At 46.5% G+C, this 15,466-nt stretch overlaps 1 protein-coding gene across 1 annotated transcript in view; it reads right to left on the reverse strand.

Annotated features, from left to right (window-relative positions):
- The window catches only part of LOC147114689 (parathyroid hormone/parathyroid hormone-related peptide receptor-like), a 171,804-nt gene that overhangs the window by 51,481 nt on the left and 104,857 nt on the right, over positions 1–15,466 (reverse strand). The window contains exons 6-7 of the mRNA XM_085992539.1: positions 14,034–14,223; positions 6,025–6,178 (exon numbers count right to left, since the gene is read on the reverse strand). Coding sequence (XP_085848665.1) covers positions 6,025–6,178; positions 14,034–14,223 — 344 coding nt within the window. The remainder of the gene's footprint in view (positions 1–6,024; positions 6,179–14,033; positions 14,224–15,466) is intronic.

Genomic DNA, 15,466 nt, shown 5'->3' on the forward strand with positions numbered 1-15,466 from the left:
GGCCAGTACTGGTGCTACCGAGCCACTCTTGGTGATGGACATTGAAATACCCCACTGCCCTTGCTACTCTCAGTGCTTCTTCCAAGTGGTGTTAAACATGAAGGAGTATTGATTCATCAGCTGAGGGAGGGCGGTAGGTGGTAATCAGCAGGAGGTTTCCTTGCCCATGCTTGACCTGAAGCCATGTGACTTCATGGGGTCTGGAGTCAATGTTGAGGACTCCCAAGGCCACTCCTTCCCGACTGTATACCACTGTGCTGGTAGGACAGGACATACCCAGGGATGGTGCTGGAGGGGTTTGGGACATTGGCTGAAATGTATGATTCTGTGATTATGACTGTGTCAGGCTGTTGCTTGACTAGTCTGTGGGACAGCTCTCCCAATTTTTGCACAAGTCCCTAGATGTTGGCGAGAAAGACTTTGCAGGGTCGACTGGGCTAGGTGTGTCGTTGTCATGTCAATGCCGGGGTTGATGCCGGGTGGACCGTCCGGTTTTATTCTTATTGTGTTTCGTAGCGGTTTGTTACAACTGAATGGCTTGCTAGGCCATTTCAGAGGTCAGTTAAGAGTCAACCACATTGCTGTGGGTCTGGAGTCACATATAGGCCAGACCATGTAAGGGCGGCAGATTTCCTCCCCTAAAGGACATTAGTGAACCAAATGGGTTTTTACTGTCACCATTACTGATACTAGTTGTATTTTGATGTATTTTAATTAATTTAAATTCCCCAGCTGCCTGTGGTGGGATTTGAACTACGCATCTCAGGATCATTAATCCAGGCCTCTGGAGTACTAGTCCAGTAACATAACCACTATGCTACCTTTCCCTATGTATGATTCTACGGTAAACCGCGCAATTGCTGCACTGTATGTAATCCAGTAAAATATATTTTTTAACGCTGTGCTGATGAGAAAGCTTGACTTCCAACACATTGCCTCAAGTCCCTTGTACACCTAAGGCCAGGAATGCCCCCGGGAGACTGCAACTAACGGGGGCCTTGAACTCAGTTACTGAATGCCTGGGTTGGCTTAGCAGGGATCGGCAGCTGTGAAATGAGGTCAGTCAATTATTCCCAAACCTAGTACCGCTCGAGGAAATGATTGTCAGTGGTGCTGGCGTACTGTCGTGAGGTGGGAATATGAAGATCCCCCAGGCCCGAAACGTCACTCTGTTGGGGTTGGGTAGGGGGGTGGGGTGCACACCATGTCACTCTGTTGGGGTTGGGCGGGGGGGGGATGCACACCATGTCACTCTGTTGGGGTTGGGCGGGGGGGGGGGGGAGGGCACACCATGCAAACAACACCCCACGGCGTACTCTCACAGGGTTCAGAAAATCCTGCTTGTTGCAATCTTTTACAATCCTGCCCTCCTTCCAATGACGAATCTGGCACTATACTTCACACAGACAGAACGGTTCTCTCTGTCATCCAACCCCAAGAGCAACAGTGATGGGCGACAGGAAGGATTGCTCAGGCCGGGTTATTGTCCCAGCCAATATTCTTCGGAGGAAAGATCCATCTGGAATCCTGCTCCCCCACACAGCTTGTCGTAAACGAGATGAACCGTTTCATTGGGCCCCCCGATTGTTTCCAGGTGACATGTAGGGGTTGACTTTCTATGGGATGGGGTCCTCCTGATCGTGGAAGATCCGTGGAATCCTGGAGAAATGGAGAAATAAAATGACGATGGAATCGGCAGAATCCGTGTGGAAATTCAACCTTTTCTTTATTCACAGGATGTGGACATTGCCGGTAAAGCCAGCATTTTTGCCCATCCATAATTGCCCTTGAGAAGGTGAAGATGAGCTGCCTTCTTGAATACAATTGAGTGGCTTGCTGGGCCATTTCAGAGAGCAGCTAAGAGTTAATCACATTGCAGTGGGTCTGAAGTCACACCTAGGCCAGACCAGGAAAGGATGGCAGATTTCCTTCCCTAAAGGATGCTAGTGAACCAGATGGGTTCTTATGACAATCCGATAGTTTCATGATCACCATTACTGATACTAGCTTTTTGTTCCAGATTTATTTAATTAATTGAATTTAAATTCCCCAGCTGCTATGGTGGGATTTGAACTCACGTCTCTGGATCATTGGTCCAGGCCTCTGGATTACAAGTCTAGTAACAGAACCACTATGCTACCGTACCCTGCAAACCCCATACAGTCTTCCAATGAATGGGATAAAGGAGAGGTTTGTTTGCTATTGGACTTCAACATGCTTCTTATACAACTGTTGATTCTCCTTTGACCATTTCCACAAGCACTTCCCACCCTCCTTGTCTGTAACACCTGCCCCACTATCCACGTAGGACTCATGGCCCTATTTTGTAGCACATTCCTTAATTCATTATAACCCCTCTTCACTCAATCCCCCAAAATTAGTCGTCACTATCATAAATCATGAGAGGATTCTACAGTGGACAACTGACATGATGGGGTCAATTTTAACTCTATCCCCTTGTGACTCGACCTTTTTCCCATTGTTGCCAGTTTTAACCTGTCGGCGAACAGGGGGCGGGGTGGTGTGTGGCTCATTAATTTATGCAAATCAGGATCCTATTATGATAGATAAGTGGCAAGTAACATTGGCGCCACACAAGTGCCAGGGAATGACTATCTCCAACAAGAGAGAGTCTAGCAACCACCCCTTGATATTCAACAGCATTACCATCATCGACTCCCCCACCGTCAACATCCTGGGGGTCACCATTGACCAGAAACTTAACTGGACCAGCCACATAAATACTGTGGCTACAAGAGCAGGTCAGAGGCTGGGTATTCTGTGGCGAGTGTCTCACCTCCTGACTCCTTTCCACCATCTACAAGGCACAAGTCAGGATTGTGATGGAATACTCTCCACTTGCCCAGATGAGTGCAGCTCCAACAACACTCAAGAAGCTCGAAACCATCCAGGACAAAGCAGCCCGCTTGATTGGCAACCCATCCACCACCTTAAACATTCACTCCCTCCACCACCGGCGCACTGTGACTGCAGTGTGTACCATCTACACGATGCACTGCAGCAACTCGCCAAGGCTTCTTCAACAGCAGCTCTCAAACCCGCAAACTCTACCACCTAGAAGGACAAGGGCAGCAGGCACATGGGAACACCGTCTACAACCATCTTCCTTTGTGCTAGGTACGACTCCAGCCAGTGGAGAGTTTTCCACCTGATTCCCGTTGACTTCAGTTTTACTCGGACTCCTTGATGCCACACTCAGTCAAATGCTGCCTTGATGATGAAGGCAATGTCTCTCACCTCACCTCTGGAATTCAGCTCTTTTGTCCATGTTTGGACCAAGGCTGAAACAAGGTCTGGAGCCGAGTGGTCCTGGCGGAACCCAAACTGAGCATCAGTGAGCAGGCTATTGGTGAGTAAGTGCCATTTGATAGCACTGTCGATGACACCTTCCATCACTTTGCTGATGATTGAGAGCAGACTTATGGGCCGTATTGGCTGGAATAGGATTTTTCCTGCTTTTTGTGGACAGGACATACCTGGGCAGTCTTCCACATTGTCGGGTAGATGCCAATGTTGTAGCTGTACTGGAACAGCTTGGCTAGAGGCGCAGCTAGTTCTGGAGCACAAGTCTTCAGCACAACAGCTGGGATGTTGTCGGGGCCCACAGCCTTTGCTGTATCCAGTGCGCTCAGCTGTTTCTTGATATCAGGTGGAGTGATTCGAATTGGCTGAAGACTGGCTTCTGCGATGGTGGGGACCTCAGGAGGAGGCCAATGTGGATCATCCACTCGGCACTTCTGGCTGATGATTGTTGCAAACGCTTCAGCCTTGTCTTTTGCACTCGTGTGCTGGGCTATGCCATCATTGAGGATGGGGATATTCATGGAGCCGCCTCCTCCCATTAGTTGTTTAATGGTCCACCACCATTCACAACTGGATGTGGCAGGACTACAGAGCTTTGATCTGATCCGTTGATTGTGGGATCGCTTAACTCTGTCTATAGCATGCTGCTTCTGTTGTTTAGCATGCATGTAGTCCTGTGTTGTAGCTTCCCTAGGTTGGCACCTCATTTTTAGGTAAGCCTGGTGCTGCTCCTGTCATGCTCTTCTGCACTCCTCATTGAACCAGTGTTGGTCCCCTGGCTTGATGGTAATGGTAGAGTGAGGGACATGCTGGGCCATGAGTTTACAGATTGTAGTGGAATACAATTCTGCTGCTGATGATGGCCCACAGCACCTCATGGATACCCAGTTTTGAGCTGCTAGATCTGTTCATTTAGCACACTGGTAGTGCCACACCACATGATGGAAGGTGTCCTCAGTGTGAAGACGATATTTCGTCTCCACAAGGACTGTGCGGTGATCACTGCTACCAATGCTGTCATGGACAGATGCATCTGCGACAGGTAAATTGATGAGGACGAGGTCAAGTAGGTTTTTCCCTCGTGTTGGTTCTGTCACCACCTGCTGCAGTCCTAGTCTGGCAGCTATGTCCTTCAGGACTCGGCCAGCTCGGTCAGTAGTGGTGCTACCGAGCCACTCTTGGAGATTGACATTGAAGTCCCCCACCCAGAGTACATTCTGTGCCCTTGCTACCCTCAGTGCTTCTTACAAGTGGTGTTCAACATGGAGGAGTAATGATTCATGAACTGAGGGAGGGCGGTAGGTGGTAATCAGCAGAAATTTTCCTTGCCCATGCTTGACCTGAAGCCATGAGACTTCATGGGGTCTGGAGTCAATGTTGAGGACTCCTAGGGCCACTCCCTTGGAAATATATCACTGTTCCTTCATTGTCACTGGGTCAAAATCCTGGAATCCCATCCCTAACAGCACTGTGTGAGTACCTTCACCACACGGACTGCAGCGGTTCAAGAAGGCGGCTCACCACCACCTTCTCAAGGGCAGTTAGGGATGGGCAATGATTGTTGGCCTTGCCAGTGACACCCACATCCCAGGAACGAATAAAAAAAAAGGACCCTGAATGCACTTTAACTGGGGCCCGAGTGAGGAAGTTGCTGCAGTTTTCCAGCCAGGTTGAAGGTGGTCTCCGAACAGAAGAGGCCCTCCAAGGCAAGTGAAAAACTCTCCTACCAGGAGGAAGAGTGCCCCTCGCGCCTCCAGGCCCCACGAGGAATGTTGCAGCCTTCTCTGCCCTGGAACCCACGAGACCCTCCCAAACCCCTGACCCCACGTCTTACCTATTTGCGGTGAGCTGTCCCCTGCCCATCAGTCAGCGTCCGCTGTCCACCCATTTTGGTCGAGCTGCTGAATGGCAATGTCAGATGAGACCCGGGAGTTAAAGTAGCCCGGGCCGCAAACTTAGGCCTGAGCGTGTTTTGCCTAGTTTCTCACCATCCCCCACCACACCCCCACCACACCACACACCTAAAATCTGCTGGGGGTTAAAATTGACCCTAATGATTTGGCACATTACTTGCTCCACTCCCAGTGCAGCCGTTCACTCGTAGTGACCATAGGATGGGAATGGACTTGAGTTGTTACACCTTATCGCTGTCCAGTGATTATTTCAAGTGAGACCCCAAGCCAGCAGTGCAATGCTGAAATTTCAGCCCTACATACACAACATAAAGAATTTTTACACACCTTTGCCTGATATTTCACCGTTAATTTTACTGTCACAAGCCCAATGTCTTACATATGACAAAAAAGATATTCGAAGATTTGTTTTCAGTTATGCAGGTGTCCGATGCATTGAAATATATCTCCTTGTTCGGGTCTCCAAACTAAGCTACAGAGAAACCCACAGAGGGAGAGTTTGTGTTTGCCTGATATGGAGTTCACACTCTCCCTTCTTATGACTATAACCAGTTGAAACCATTTAGCTAACTAATACAGAGAGAGAGGGCATATAGAGAGACAGAGTTAGAGACCAAGATAGACAGAAATAAACATAGAAATAGAAAGAGAGACAGAGAGAGAGAAAACAGACATGCTGTTTGAGACAGATGAGATAGAGATGGATAGACAGAGAGCGAGAGGTGTGGAGAAAGGTAGGGGGAGAGTAAATAGAGGAAAAAACAGTTGTTTAAAATCTTTACCTTACCCCAGCCTATTAAGGTGAAGCCCCAGAGATACTTTTTATCAGAGAAAAAGGTCATGAAGATGAGGCTATGGAGATAGAGGCCTTCCACCAGAATCCAGTAGTAATTAGTAGCCAGGAAGTAAAGGAAAATGGTGACAGCCACCTTGCAGCCAATCTGGAAGACAGTGAGCAAAAACATATCAACACAGCCATAGGTCAGAGTTACTGACAGCTCTAAAACCTTGACAGGAAGTTACAATGATCTGTTAGGGTCAAAGGTTGGTGACAAATATAGCGTCAACAATGTGAGATCCTACACAATTCTCTTCAGTTCACACACCCTTTCCCCATGTAAAGATTTCGAGACACTCCTACTATTTAAATGTTCTTGTTCTCAATCCCAAACTTTATCTCTAAATTTCACACACTTCCTGTCAAAGTTTCATGAAAAATATAAATAGCAACGATTACTGAATAACAAATGTGAGTCGATGCTGTGACATTCTAACTCTTCCACAGACGCTGAGATGATGGGATAGGGCAAGTTCTGGTACGGTTAGTTGGGGAGGGGAGTTAATTTGCGGTGACCTGGTTGTAAGTAGCCTGGTGGCTGCTTAGATTTAAAAAGTCCTAAGGCTGGTGACATTGGTTAAATTCTGCAACATAGAAACATAGAAACATAGAAGATAGGAGCAGGAGTAGGCCATTCGGCCCCTCAAGCCTGTTCCGCCATTTAATGAGATCATGGCTGATCATCCAAATTCAGTACCCTGTCCCTGCTTTCTCCCCATATCCCTTGATCCCTTTAGCCTTAAGAAATATATCTAACTCCTTCTTGAATATATTTAATGAATTGGCCTCAACTGCCTTGTGTGGCAGAGAATTCCACAGGTTCACCACTCTCTGGGTGAAGAAATTCCTCCTCATCTCAGTCCTAAATACCCTACCCCTTAGCCTTAGACTGTGACCCCTGGTTCTGGACTCCCCCGCCATTGGAAACATCCTTCCTGCATCTAGTCTGTCTAGTCCTGTTAGAACTTTATAAGTTTCAGTGAGATCCCCTCTCATTCTTCTAAACTCTAGCGAATATAAGCCTAATCAACCCAATCTCTCCTCATACGTCATTCCTGCCATCCCAGGTATCAGTCTGATTAAACATAGAAACATAGAAACATAGAAGATAGGAGCAGGAGTAGGCCATTCGGCCCTTCGAGCCTGCTCCGCCATTCAATGAGATCATGGCTGATCATCCAAATTCAGTACCCTGTCCCTGCCTTCTCCCCATATCCCTTAATCCCTTTAGCCTTAAGAAATATATCCAACTCTTTCTTGAATATACTTAATGAACTGGCCTCCACCGCCCTCTGTGGCAGAGAATTCCACAGGTTCACCACTCTCTGGGTGAAGAAATTCCTCCTCATTTCAGTCCTAAATGGCTTACCCCTTATCCTTAGACTATGACCCCTGGTTCTGGACTCCCCGGCCATCAGAAACATCCTTCCTGCATCTAGTCTGCCCAGGCCTGACAGAATTTTATAGGTTTCGATGAGATCCCCTCTCAATCTTCTAAACTCCAGTGAGTATAAGCCCAATCGACACAATCTCTCCTCATACGTCATTCCTGCCATCCCAGGTATCAGCCTGGTGAATCTTCGCTGCACTCCTTCCATGGCAAGAACGTCCTTCCTCAGGTAAGGCGACCAAAACTGCACACAATACTCAAGGTGTGGTCTCACCAAGGCACTGTACAACTGCAGCAAGACATCCTTGTTCTTGTACTCGAACCCTCTTGCTACGAAGGCCAACATACCATTTGCCTTCTTAACCGCCTGCTGCACCTGCATGCTTACCTTCAGCGACTGGTGCACAAGAACACCCAGGTCCCTTTGCACTTCCCCTTCTCCCAATCTATTGCCATTCAAATAATAATCTGCCTTCCTGTTTTTGCCACCAAAGTGGATAACCTCACATTTATCCACATTATAGTGCATTTGCCATGTTTCTGCCCAATCACCCAACCTGTCCAAATTGTACTGGAGTTTCACGACATCCTCCTCACAGCATACCCTCCCACCCAGCTTTGTGTCGTCTGCAAATTTGGAGATATTACATCCAATTCCCTCGTCCAGATCATTAATATATATTGTGAACAGCTGGGGTCCTAGGACCGATCCTTGCGGTACCCCACTAGTCATTGCCTGCCACTCGGAAAACGACCCGTTTATTCCAACTCTTTGCTTTCTGTCCGCCAACCAGTTCTCTATCCAAGTCAATACCTTGTCCCCAATCCCATGTGCCTTAATTTTGCACGCTAATCTCTTATGCGGGACCTTATCGAAAGCCTTCTGAAAGTCCAAATACACCACATCCACTGGTTCTCCCTTATCTATTTTACCAGTTACACCCTCAAAAAATTCCAGTAGATTAGTCAAGCATGATTTACCTTTTGTAAATCCATGTTGACTTTGTCCGATCCAGTCACTGCTTTCCAAGTGCTCTGCTATTACATTTTTTATAATGGACTCTAGCATTTTCCCCACTACCGATGTCAAGCTTACCGGTCTATAATTCCCCGCCTTTTTTCTACCACCTTTTTTGAATAGTGGGGTAACATTAGCTACCCGCCAATCCATGGGTACCGTTCCAGAGTCTATCGAGTTCTGGAAGATGACCAGCAATGCATCTATTATTTCTAGGGCCACTTCCTTAAGTACCCTGGGATGTAGATTATCAGGCCCTGGGGATTTATCGGCCTTCAGTCCCATCAATTTTCCTAACACCTTTTCCCTACAAATACTGATTTCTTTCAATTCCACCCTTTCATCAGATCATATGTTCCCCAGCATCTCTGGGAGGTTATTTGTGTCCTCCTTTGTGAAGACAGAACCAAAGTATGAATTTAGTTGGTCTGCCATTTCTTTGTTTCCCATTATAAATTCCCCTGATTCTGACTGCAAGGGACCTACGCTTGACTTCACCAATCTTTTTCTCTTCACATATCTATAAAAGCTTTTACAGTCAGTTTTTATGTTCCCTGCTCGCTTACTCTCATATTCTATTTTCCCTTTCTTAATTAATCCCTTTCTCCTCCTTTGTTGAATCCTAAACTGCTCCCAATCCTCAGGATTATTGCTTTTTCTGGCCAATTTATATGTCGTCTCCTTGGATCTTATGCTATCCCTAATTTCCCTTGTTAGCCACGGTTGAGTCACCTTTTTTGTTTTATTTTTATGCCAAACTGGGATGAACAAATTCTGTAGCTCATCCATTCGGTCTTTGAATGTTTGCCATTGCCTATCCACCGTCAACCCTTTGAGTGCCATTCCCCAATCAATCCTACCCAACTCGCTCCTCAGACCATCGTAGTTTCCTTTATTTAAATCGAGGACCCTAGTCTCTGAGTCAACTACTTCATTCTCCATCTTAATGAAGAATTCAATCATATTATGATCGCTCCGACCCAAGGGGCCTCGTACAACAAGATTGCTAATTAATCCTTTCTTGTTACATAATACCCAGTCTAAGATGGCCTGATCTCTGGTTGGTTCCTCGACATATTGGTCCAGGAAACCATCCCGTAAACACTCCAGGAATTCCTCCTCCACAGTATTGTTACTAATTTGGTTGGCCCAATCTATATGTAGATTAAAGTCACCCATGATGACTTCTGTGCCCTTATTGCACGCTTCTTTAATTTCCCTTTTCATGCCATCCCCAACCTCCGCCTTACTGTTGGGAGGTTTATATACCACTCCCACTAATGTTTTTTTCCCCTTAGTATTTCTCAATTCTACCCATACAGATTCCACATCATCAGAGCTAATATCCTTCATTACAATTGTATTAATCCCTTCTTTAACCAGTAATGCTACCCCACCTCCCTTTCATTTTTGCCTATCTTTCCTGAATATCGAATACCCCTGGATGTTGAGTTCCCAGTCTTGGCCATCCTTGAGCCACGTTTCCGTAATCCCAAACAAATCATATTCGTTTACCTCTATTTGCGCAGCCAATTCGTCCACCTTATTACAAATGCTCCTCGCATTAAGACACAAAGCCTTCAGGCTTGTTTTTTTAACGCTCTTAGACCTATTAGAATTATTATTTACTGTGGCCACGTTTGATTTAAACCGTTAATTTCTCTGACTGCCACTTTTGTTTTTCTCCTTCCTATCTTTTGCTTTTATCCCTGTTTCCCTTTCCTCTGTCTCCCTGCTCAGGTTCCCAACCCCCTGCCATTTTAGTTTAAACCCCCCCGAACAGTGCTAGCAAACCTCCCCGCAAAGATATTTGTCCCGCTCTGGTTCAGGTGCAACCCGTCCGACTTGTACAAGTCCCACCTTCCCCAGAAGCAGGCCCAGTGATCCAGGAAACTAAAGCCCTCCCTCCTGCACCAACTCTTTAGCCACGCATTCATCTGCTCTATCCTCCTATTCCTATACTCACTAGCACGTGGCACCGGGAGTAATCCAGAGATTACAACCTTTGAGGTCCTGCTCTTTAATCTGCTACCTAGCTCTCTAAATTCTTGCTGCAGGACCTCATCCCTCTTCCTACCCATGTCATTGGTCCCAATGTGAACCACGACCTCTGACTGTTCACCCTCCCCCTTCAGAATGCCCCGCAGCCGTTCAGTGACATCCTTGACCCTGGCACCAGGGAGGCAACAAACCATCCTGGAGTCACGTCTATGGCCACAGAAACACCTATCTGTTCCCCTTACGATAGAATCCCCTACCACTATTGCTCTCCCACTCTTTTTCCTCCTTTCCTGAGCAGCAGAAGCACCCCTGGTGCCAGGAAGTTGGCTGCTGCTGCCTTCCTCTGGTAAGTCATCCCCCTCAACAGTATCCAAATCGCTATACCTGTTTGAGAGGGGGATGGCCACAGGGGTCCCCTGCACTACCTGCCTGCCTCTACTGCTCTGCCTGATGGTTACCCATTTCCCTTCTGCCTGTGCAGCCCTTACCTGCGGTGTGACCACCTCACTAAACGTGTTAACCACGACCCTCTCAGCATCGTGAATGCTCCAAAGCCCATCCATCCGCAGCTCCAGCGCCGCAATGCAGTCTGCTAGTAGCTGCAGCTGGATGCATTTCTGGCACACATGGTCGTCAGGGTTTAAAATGAGCCCAGCCTGCTGGGATGAGAGTCTCCTCTATCTGTTACCTGCAAAGGTCCTGTATGGAATGCATGTGCCCAGAGTCCAAAACTCCCACTAACTCCAACTGGCAAATCTCACTCAAGGAGACTTGTTTTTTATATTAATTCTAAGGATGTGGATGTTGCTGGCAAGGCTGGCATTTATTGGTCACCCCTAGTTACCCTGAGAAGGTGGTGGGCCTTCTTCTTGAACATCTGCAGTCCATGTGCTGAAAGTATTCGATACAAATGACTGGCTTGCAAGGCCACTTCAGAGGGCAGTTAAGAGTCAACCACGTTGGTGTGGGACTGGAGTCACATATAGGCCAGACCGTGTAAGGACGGTAGGTTTCCTTCCCTAAAGGACATTAGTGGACCAGCTGGGTTTTTACAACAGTCCAACAGCGTTATGGTCACTTTAACTGGTACCAGCTGTTTATTTCCAGATTTTTTTAAACTGAATTTAAATTCTCAAACTGCCATGGTGGGATTTGTACTCGTGTTATCTGGATTATTAGTTCAGGCCTCTGAATTATTAGCCCAGTTACATAACAATTACATGATTATACCTATGTGGGAAATGGAAAAAAAATGCTTGATGGTAATACTAGAGGGTACGCATTCAAACTGCATTCTCCAGGGTTGGAGCTTTACTCGATATGACCGCATACCTCAAATGACCTCTGCAGTTCATGGCCCAGAAATTCGGGTCTCCACGGGTGAGTACGCACGGGGTACTCACCCGTAAGCCGATGGAAGTGCCGGTTTCCTGCATGCACTGCGCATGCGCAAGAAACCGGCACTTCTGTTCCTCTGAACGAAGGGGTTCAGAGGTCGAATGCGTGCGTGGGGGAGGCTGTGCGTGCGCATCGAAGTTCGTTTTTTTTACAGGTTTTCCCAGGAACGTAAGCCTGCAGAATTTAGAAATATAAAAAGCAGGCATAAGGCCTGCTTTTTACAAGGTAAGTGGTGAATTAATTAAAATTAAAACATTTTTTCCACAGGTTTATTATTTTTAAATACTTTAAAGCAAGGTAAGTTTATTTTTAGCCGGTTAGAAAATAAAATTATTTTTTCAAAAATTTAAATTATTGTTTAAAATAGTTATTTCATGTAATTTATAGTTTATTTAAAAAATGTGATTTTTAAAAAATTTATTTGAAGATTTAGTGCTATTTTGGGGCCGTAGTATTTATAAGTCTTGACAGCTCTTCCTGTCAGACTTATGAATGGAGCATTCCCTGCTCCGATTGGCTGCCCATGGCCCATGTGATCCCAGGGGACGCTTTGAACTAACTGCGCCCCTGGGATACGCAAGCACTGCGCGCCAGCAGCTGGACCAGGTCCCAGATCGGAATTCCACGGGAGCCCAGAGCTCAACGGCCGGCGCGCTAGGTAAGTGCAGATCGGGGGCTTACACCCGCGGGAAGCCCCCGACCCGAATTTCTGGGCCCATGAGTTTTCCTCCATAAATGTTATTTGACCATCATCTCCACGTTCCCCTCCAAGTCACACACCATCCTGACTGGGACATATATCATCATTCCTTCATCGTCGCTGGGTCAAAATCCTGGAACTCGCTCCCTAACAGCACTGTGGGAGTACCTTCACCACGCGGTCTGCAACAGTTCAAGAAGGCGGCTCACCACTACCTTCTCGAGGGTAACTAGGGATGGGCAATAAATGATGGCCTTGCCAGCAACACTCACATACCAAGAATAAATAAAAAAAGTAGCTCCCAGTTTAATCCCTGGTCAGTGTTGAGCTAGTTCAGCATGAAGCAGCAGTGGTAGCAGCAGTGGTAGACAGTGCTACTGGATTAGGCCGGGGATCCTGTGTCCGATCTCTATCCAGCAACAAATGCACATGTGTAGATTTTGGTGAGGGCTGGATCAGGCCTGGCTGTGATCCCCCAATAGAAACATTGATGGTTGCATCAGAGAAAGAGGCTATTCGGCCCATTGTGCACATGCTAGCTAGAGCAATCCAAAACTAATACCAGTGCCCTGTTGTCTCCCCATAGCCTTGTATCCTTCTCTACTTCAAATGTTTATCTAATTTTCCCTTGAAATATGCAATGGCCTCAGCCTCAACCTCTCCCTCTGACAAAGCATTCTATTCTCCAACAGTCTTCGGCGAAAATAAATTTCTCTGAACTCTTCACTCTCAGTGACAATTTTAAATTGATGACTTCCCCTTGCCAATGACTCCTCAACCAGAGGAAATAGTCTTTCCTCCTTCACCCTTGTCAAAGCCTTTTAGAATTAAAAAAAAACTCTTTTACATCTTCTTTTAACCTCCTCTGGTGAAAATAGTCCCAATATCTCAAGTCTCTCAGAACTATAGTTTTCCATCCCTGGCATCATCCTGTTGAATCTACGTTATAAAGTTCTTTTCTATAACAGGGTGCCCAAAACTGCACAAAGTAATCTAACCGCTTGCTTTTACGAATAGCCTGCAGGTACTCACTGTGCCCGGGAGCGGCAGCAGACAGGCTCCACCGATTTTAACCACCGGGCCCCAAACATGCCGCTTGACAACTACCTGATCAAAATGGCCGGGATGGGGGATGAGGTGCATTTGGTTTCATCTCCATAACAGGTATATGAGAGGTACAGCAAAGCTAAAGAGATAAGTGCTGTATTGCTATACTCACTGTCTAAGCTTGTATGTAAATTATGATCCTATGGATAAAATACTGGAGGGCAATACGGGAGGGTAATGATGGATGTGGAACTGTTGCCGCCTCCAATTACCCCCTCCCACAGTAAGGAAAGGGGGAGTGTGAATTTGCAAGGAAAAATATGGAATTGGGAGAAAAAAAAGGATTAGTAGTATCCAGGTGTTTTGAATTTAAGAATTTTCTTACCAAAAAACATGTCACTTACATACTGAGACTTGTCCTGAGATGGAGGAGCATCAGTTATAGATTTCAGATCCTCCAAGTCAACTCCTTCCAGATCCAAGAATGCTGTCTCCGAGTACAGCACTGCATCCTTCACAAAGATACTGATGGCTCGGAGCATGAAAGACACAAAGAGATGGATGTGGATGTAGTTCCTGGTACAGTGTAGGCGCCTGTGAGGGAATGGTAACACGTGAACAAGAGTTAGTGTGGGGTCAACCCCCTCTAAGGAGGCCAGGTACCTATGGTAGCCCAACCCTCAAACTCCTTGCCACCCCAACCCCCTGCAGAAGCCAAGCAACACTGTCCAATCACAATAAAAAAGGTCCCTCATGAACAACAACCTCCATGAACAGTGTTCCCTGTGGCTAGATAATTTTTTTTCCTGCTGTGTAAAGAGCTTGCATTGATGTAGAACTTCTCACACCTTCAGGATGTCACAAAGTTTTTCAGAGCCGTTGGACTCAATTTAATTCCTGGATGGGAACGCGGCAAAGCGAGTGGTATGTGTGCCCGGGAGTGGCAGCAGACAGGCTCCGTCAATTTTAACCACCAGGCCCCAAACATGCCGCTTGGCAACTACCCGATCAAAATGGCCGGGATGCGGGATGAGGTGATTTGGTTTTCATCTCCATGACTGGTACATGACAGGTACAGCAAAGCTAAAGAGGTAGGTGCTGTATTGCAATATAACTTCCTTGAAAGACACCCTTATTTTGTAGTCTGTTCCACTGCAATATTGTGTTTGTAGTTTGCATATTTCAGATTGCTGTATTCTACCCCAAGTGCGAGTATGATCACTCTTGTAATGCGCGAAGTTCAAGTCTGATTCAGAGACTTGAGTACAAAATCTAGGCTGACTCACCAGTGCAGTCCTGAGGGAGTGCTGCACTGTCAGAGATTCTGTCTTTCGGATGAGACGTTAAACCGATGCCCTGTCTGCCCTCTCAAGTGGACATAAAAGATTCCATGGCATTATTATGAAGAAGACCATGGGAGTTCTCCCTGGTGTCTTAGCGAATATTTATCCCTCAACCAAAGCCTAAAAACAGTCAATCTGGTCATTATTGCATTGCTGTTTGTGGGACCTTGCTGTGCGCAAGTTGGCTGCTGCATTTCCTACAATACAGCAGTGACTACACATCAAAAAACTAATTAATTGGCTGTAAAGCGTTTTGGGACGTCCTGAGGTCATGAAAGGTGCTGTATAGATATATATATATTCAAGTCTTCCATTTTCTTTCTTGGATAGTCCTCTTGCCTCAAAATTAGAAGGTTGTGTGTTCAATGCCCTATTCTAGGCCATGAGCACCCAATCTAGGTTGATACTTCATGCAATACTGAGGGAGTGCTGCACTGTTAGCAATGCCATCTCCCAGGTGAGATGTTATACCTGCCCTGTCATGTGAATGTAAA

This window comes from Somniosus microcephalus, chromosome 7 (genome assembly GCF_052327205.1).
Source record: "Somniosus microcephalus isolate GS21.2 chromosome 7, FLI_Smic_1.0, whole genome shotgun sequence".
NCBI lineage: Eukaryota > Metazoa > Chordata > Chondrichthyes > Squaliformes > Somniosidae > Somniosus > Somniosus microcephalus.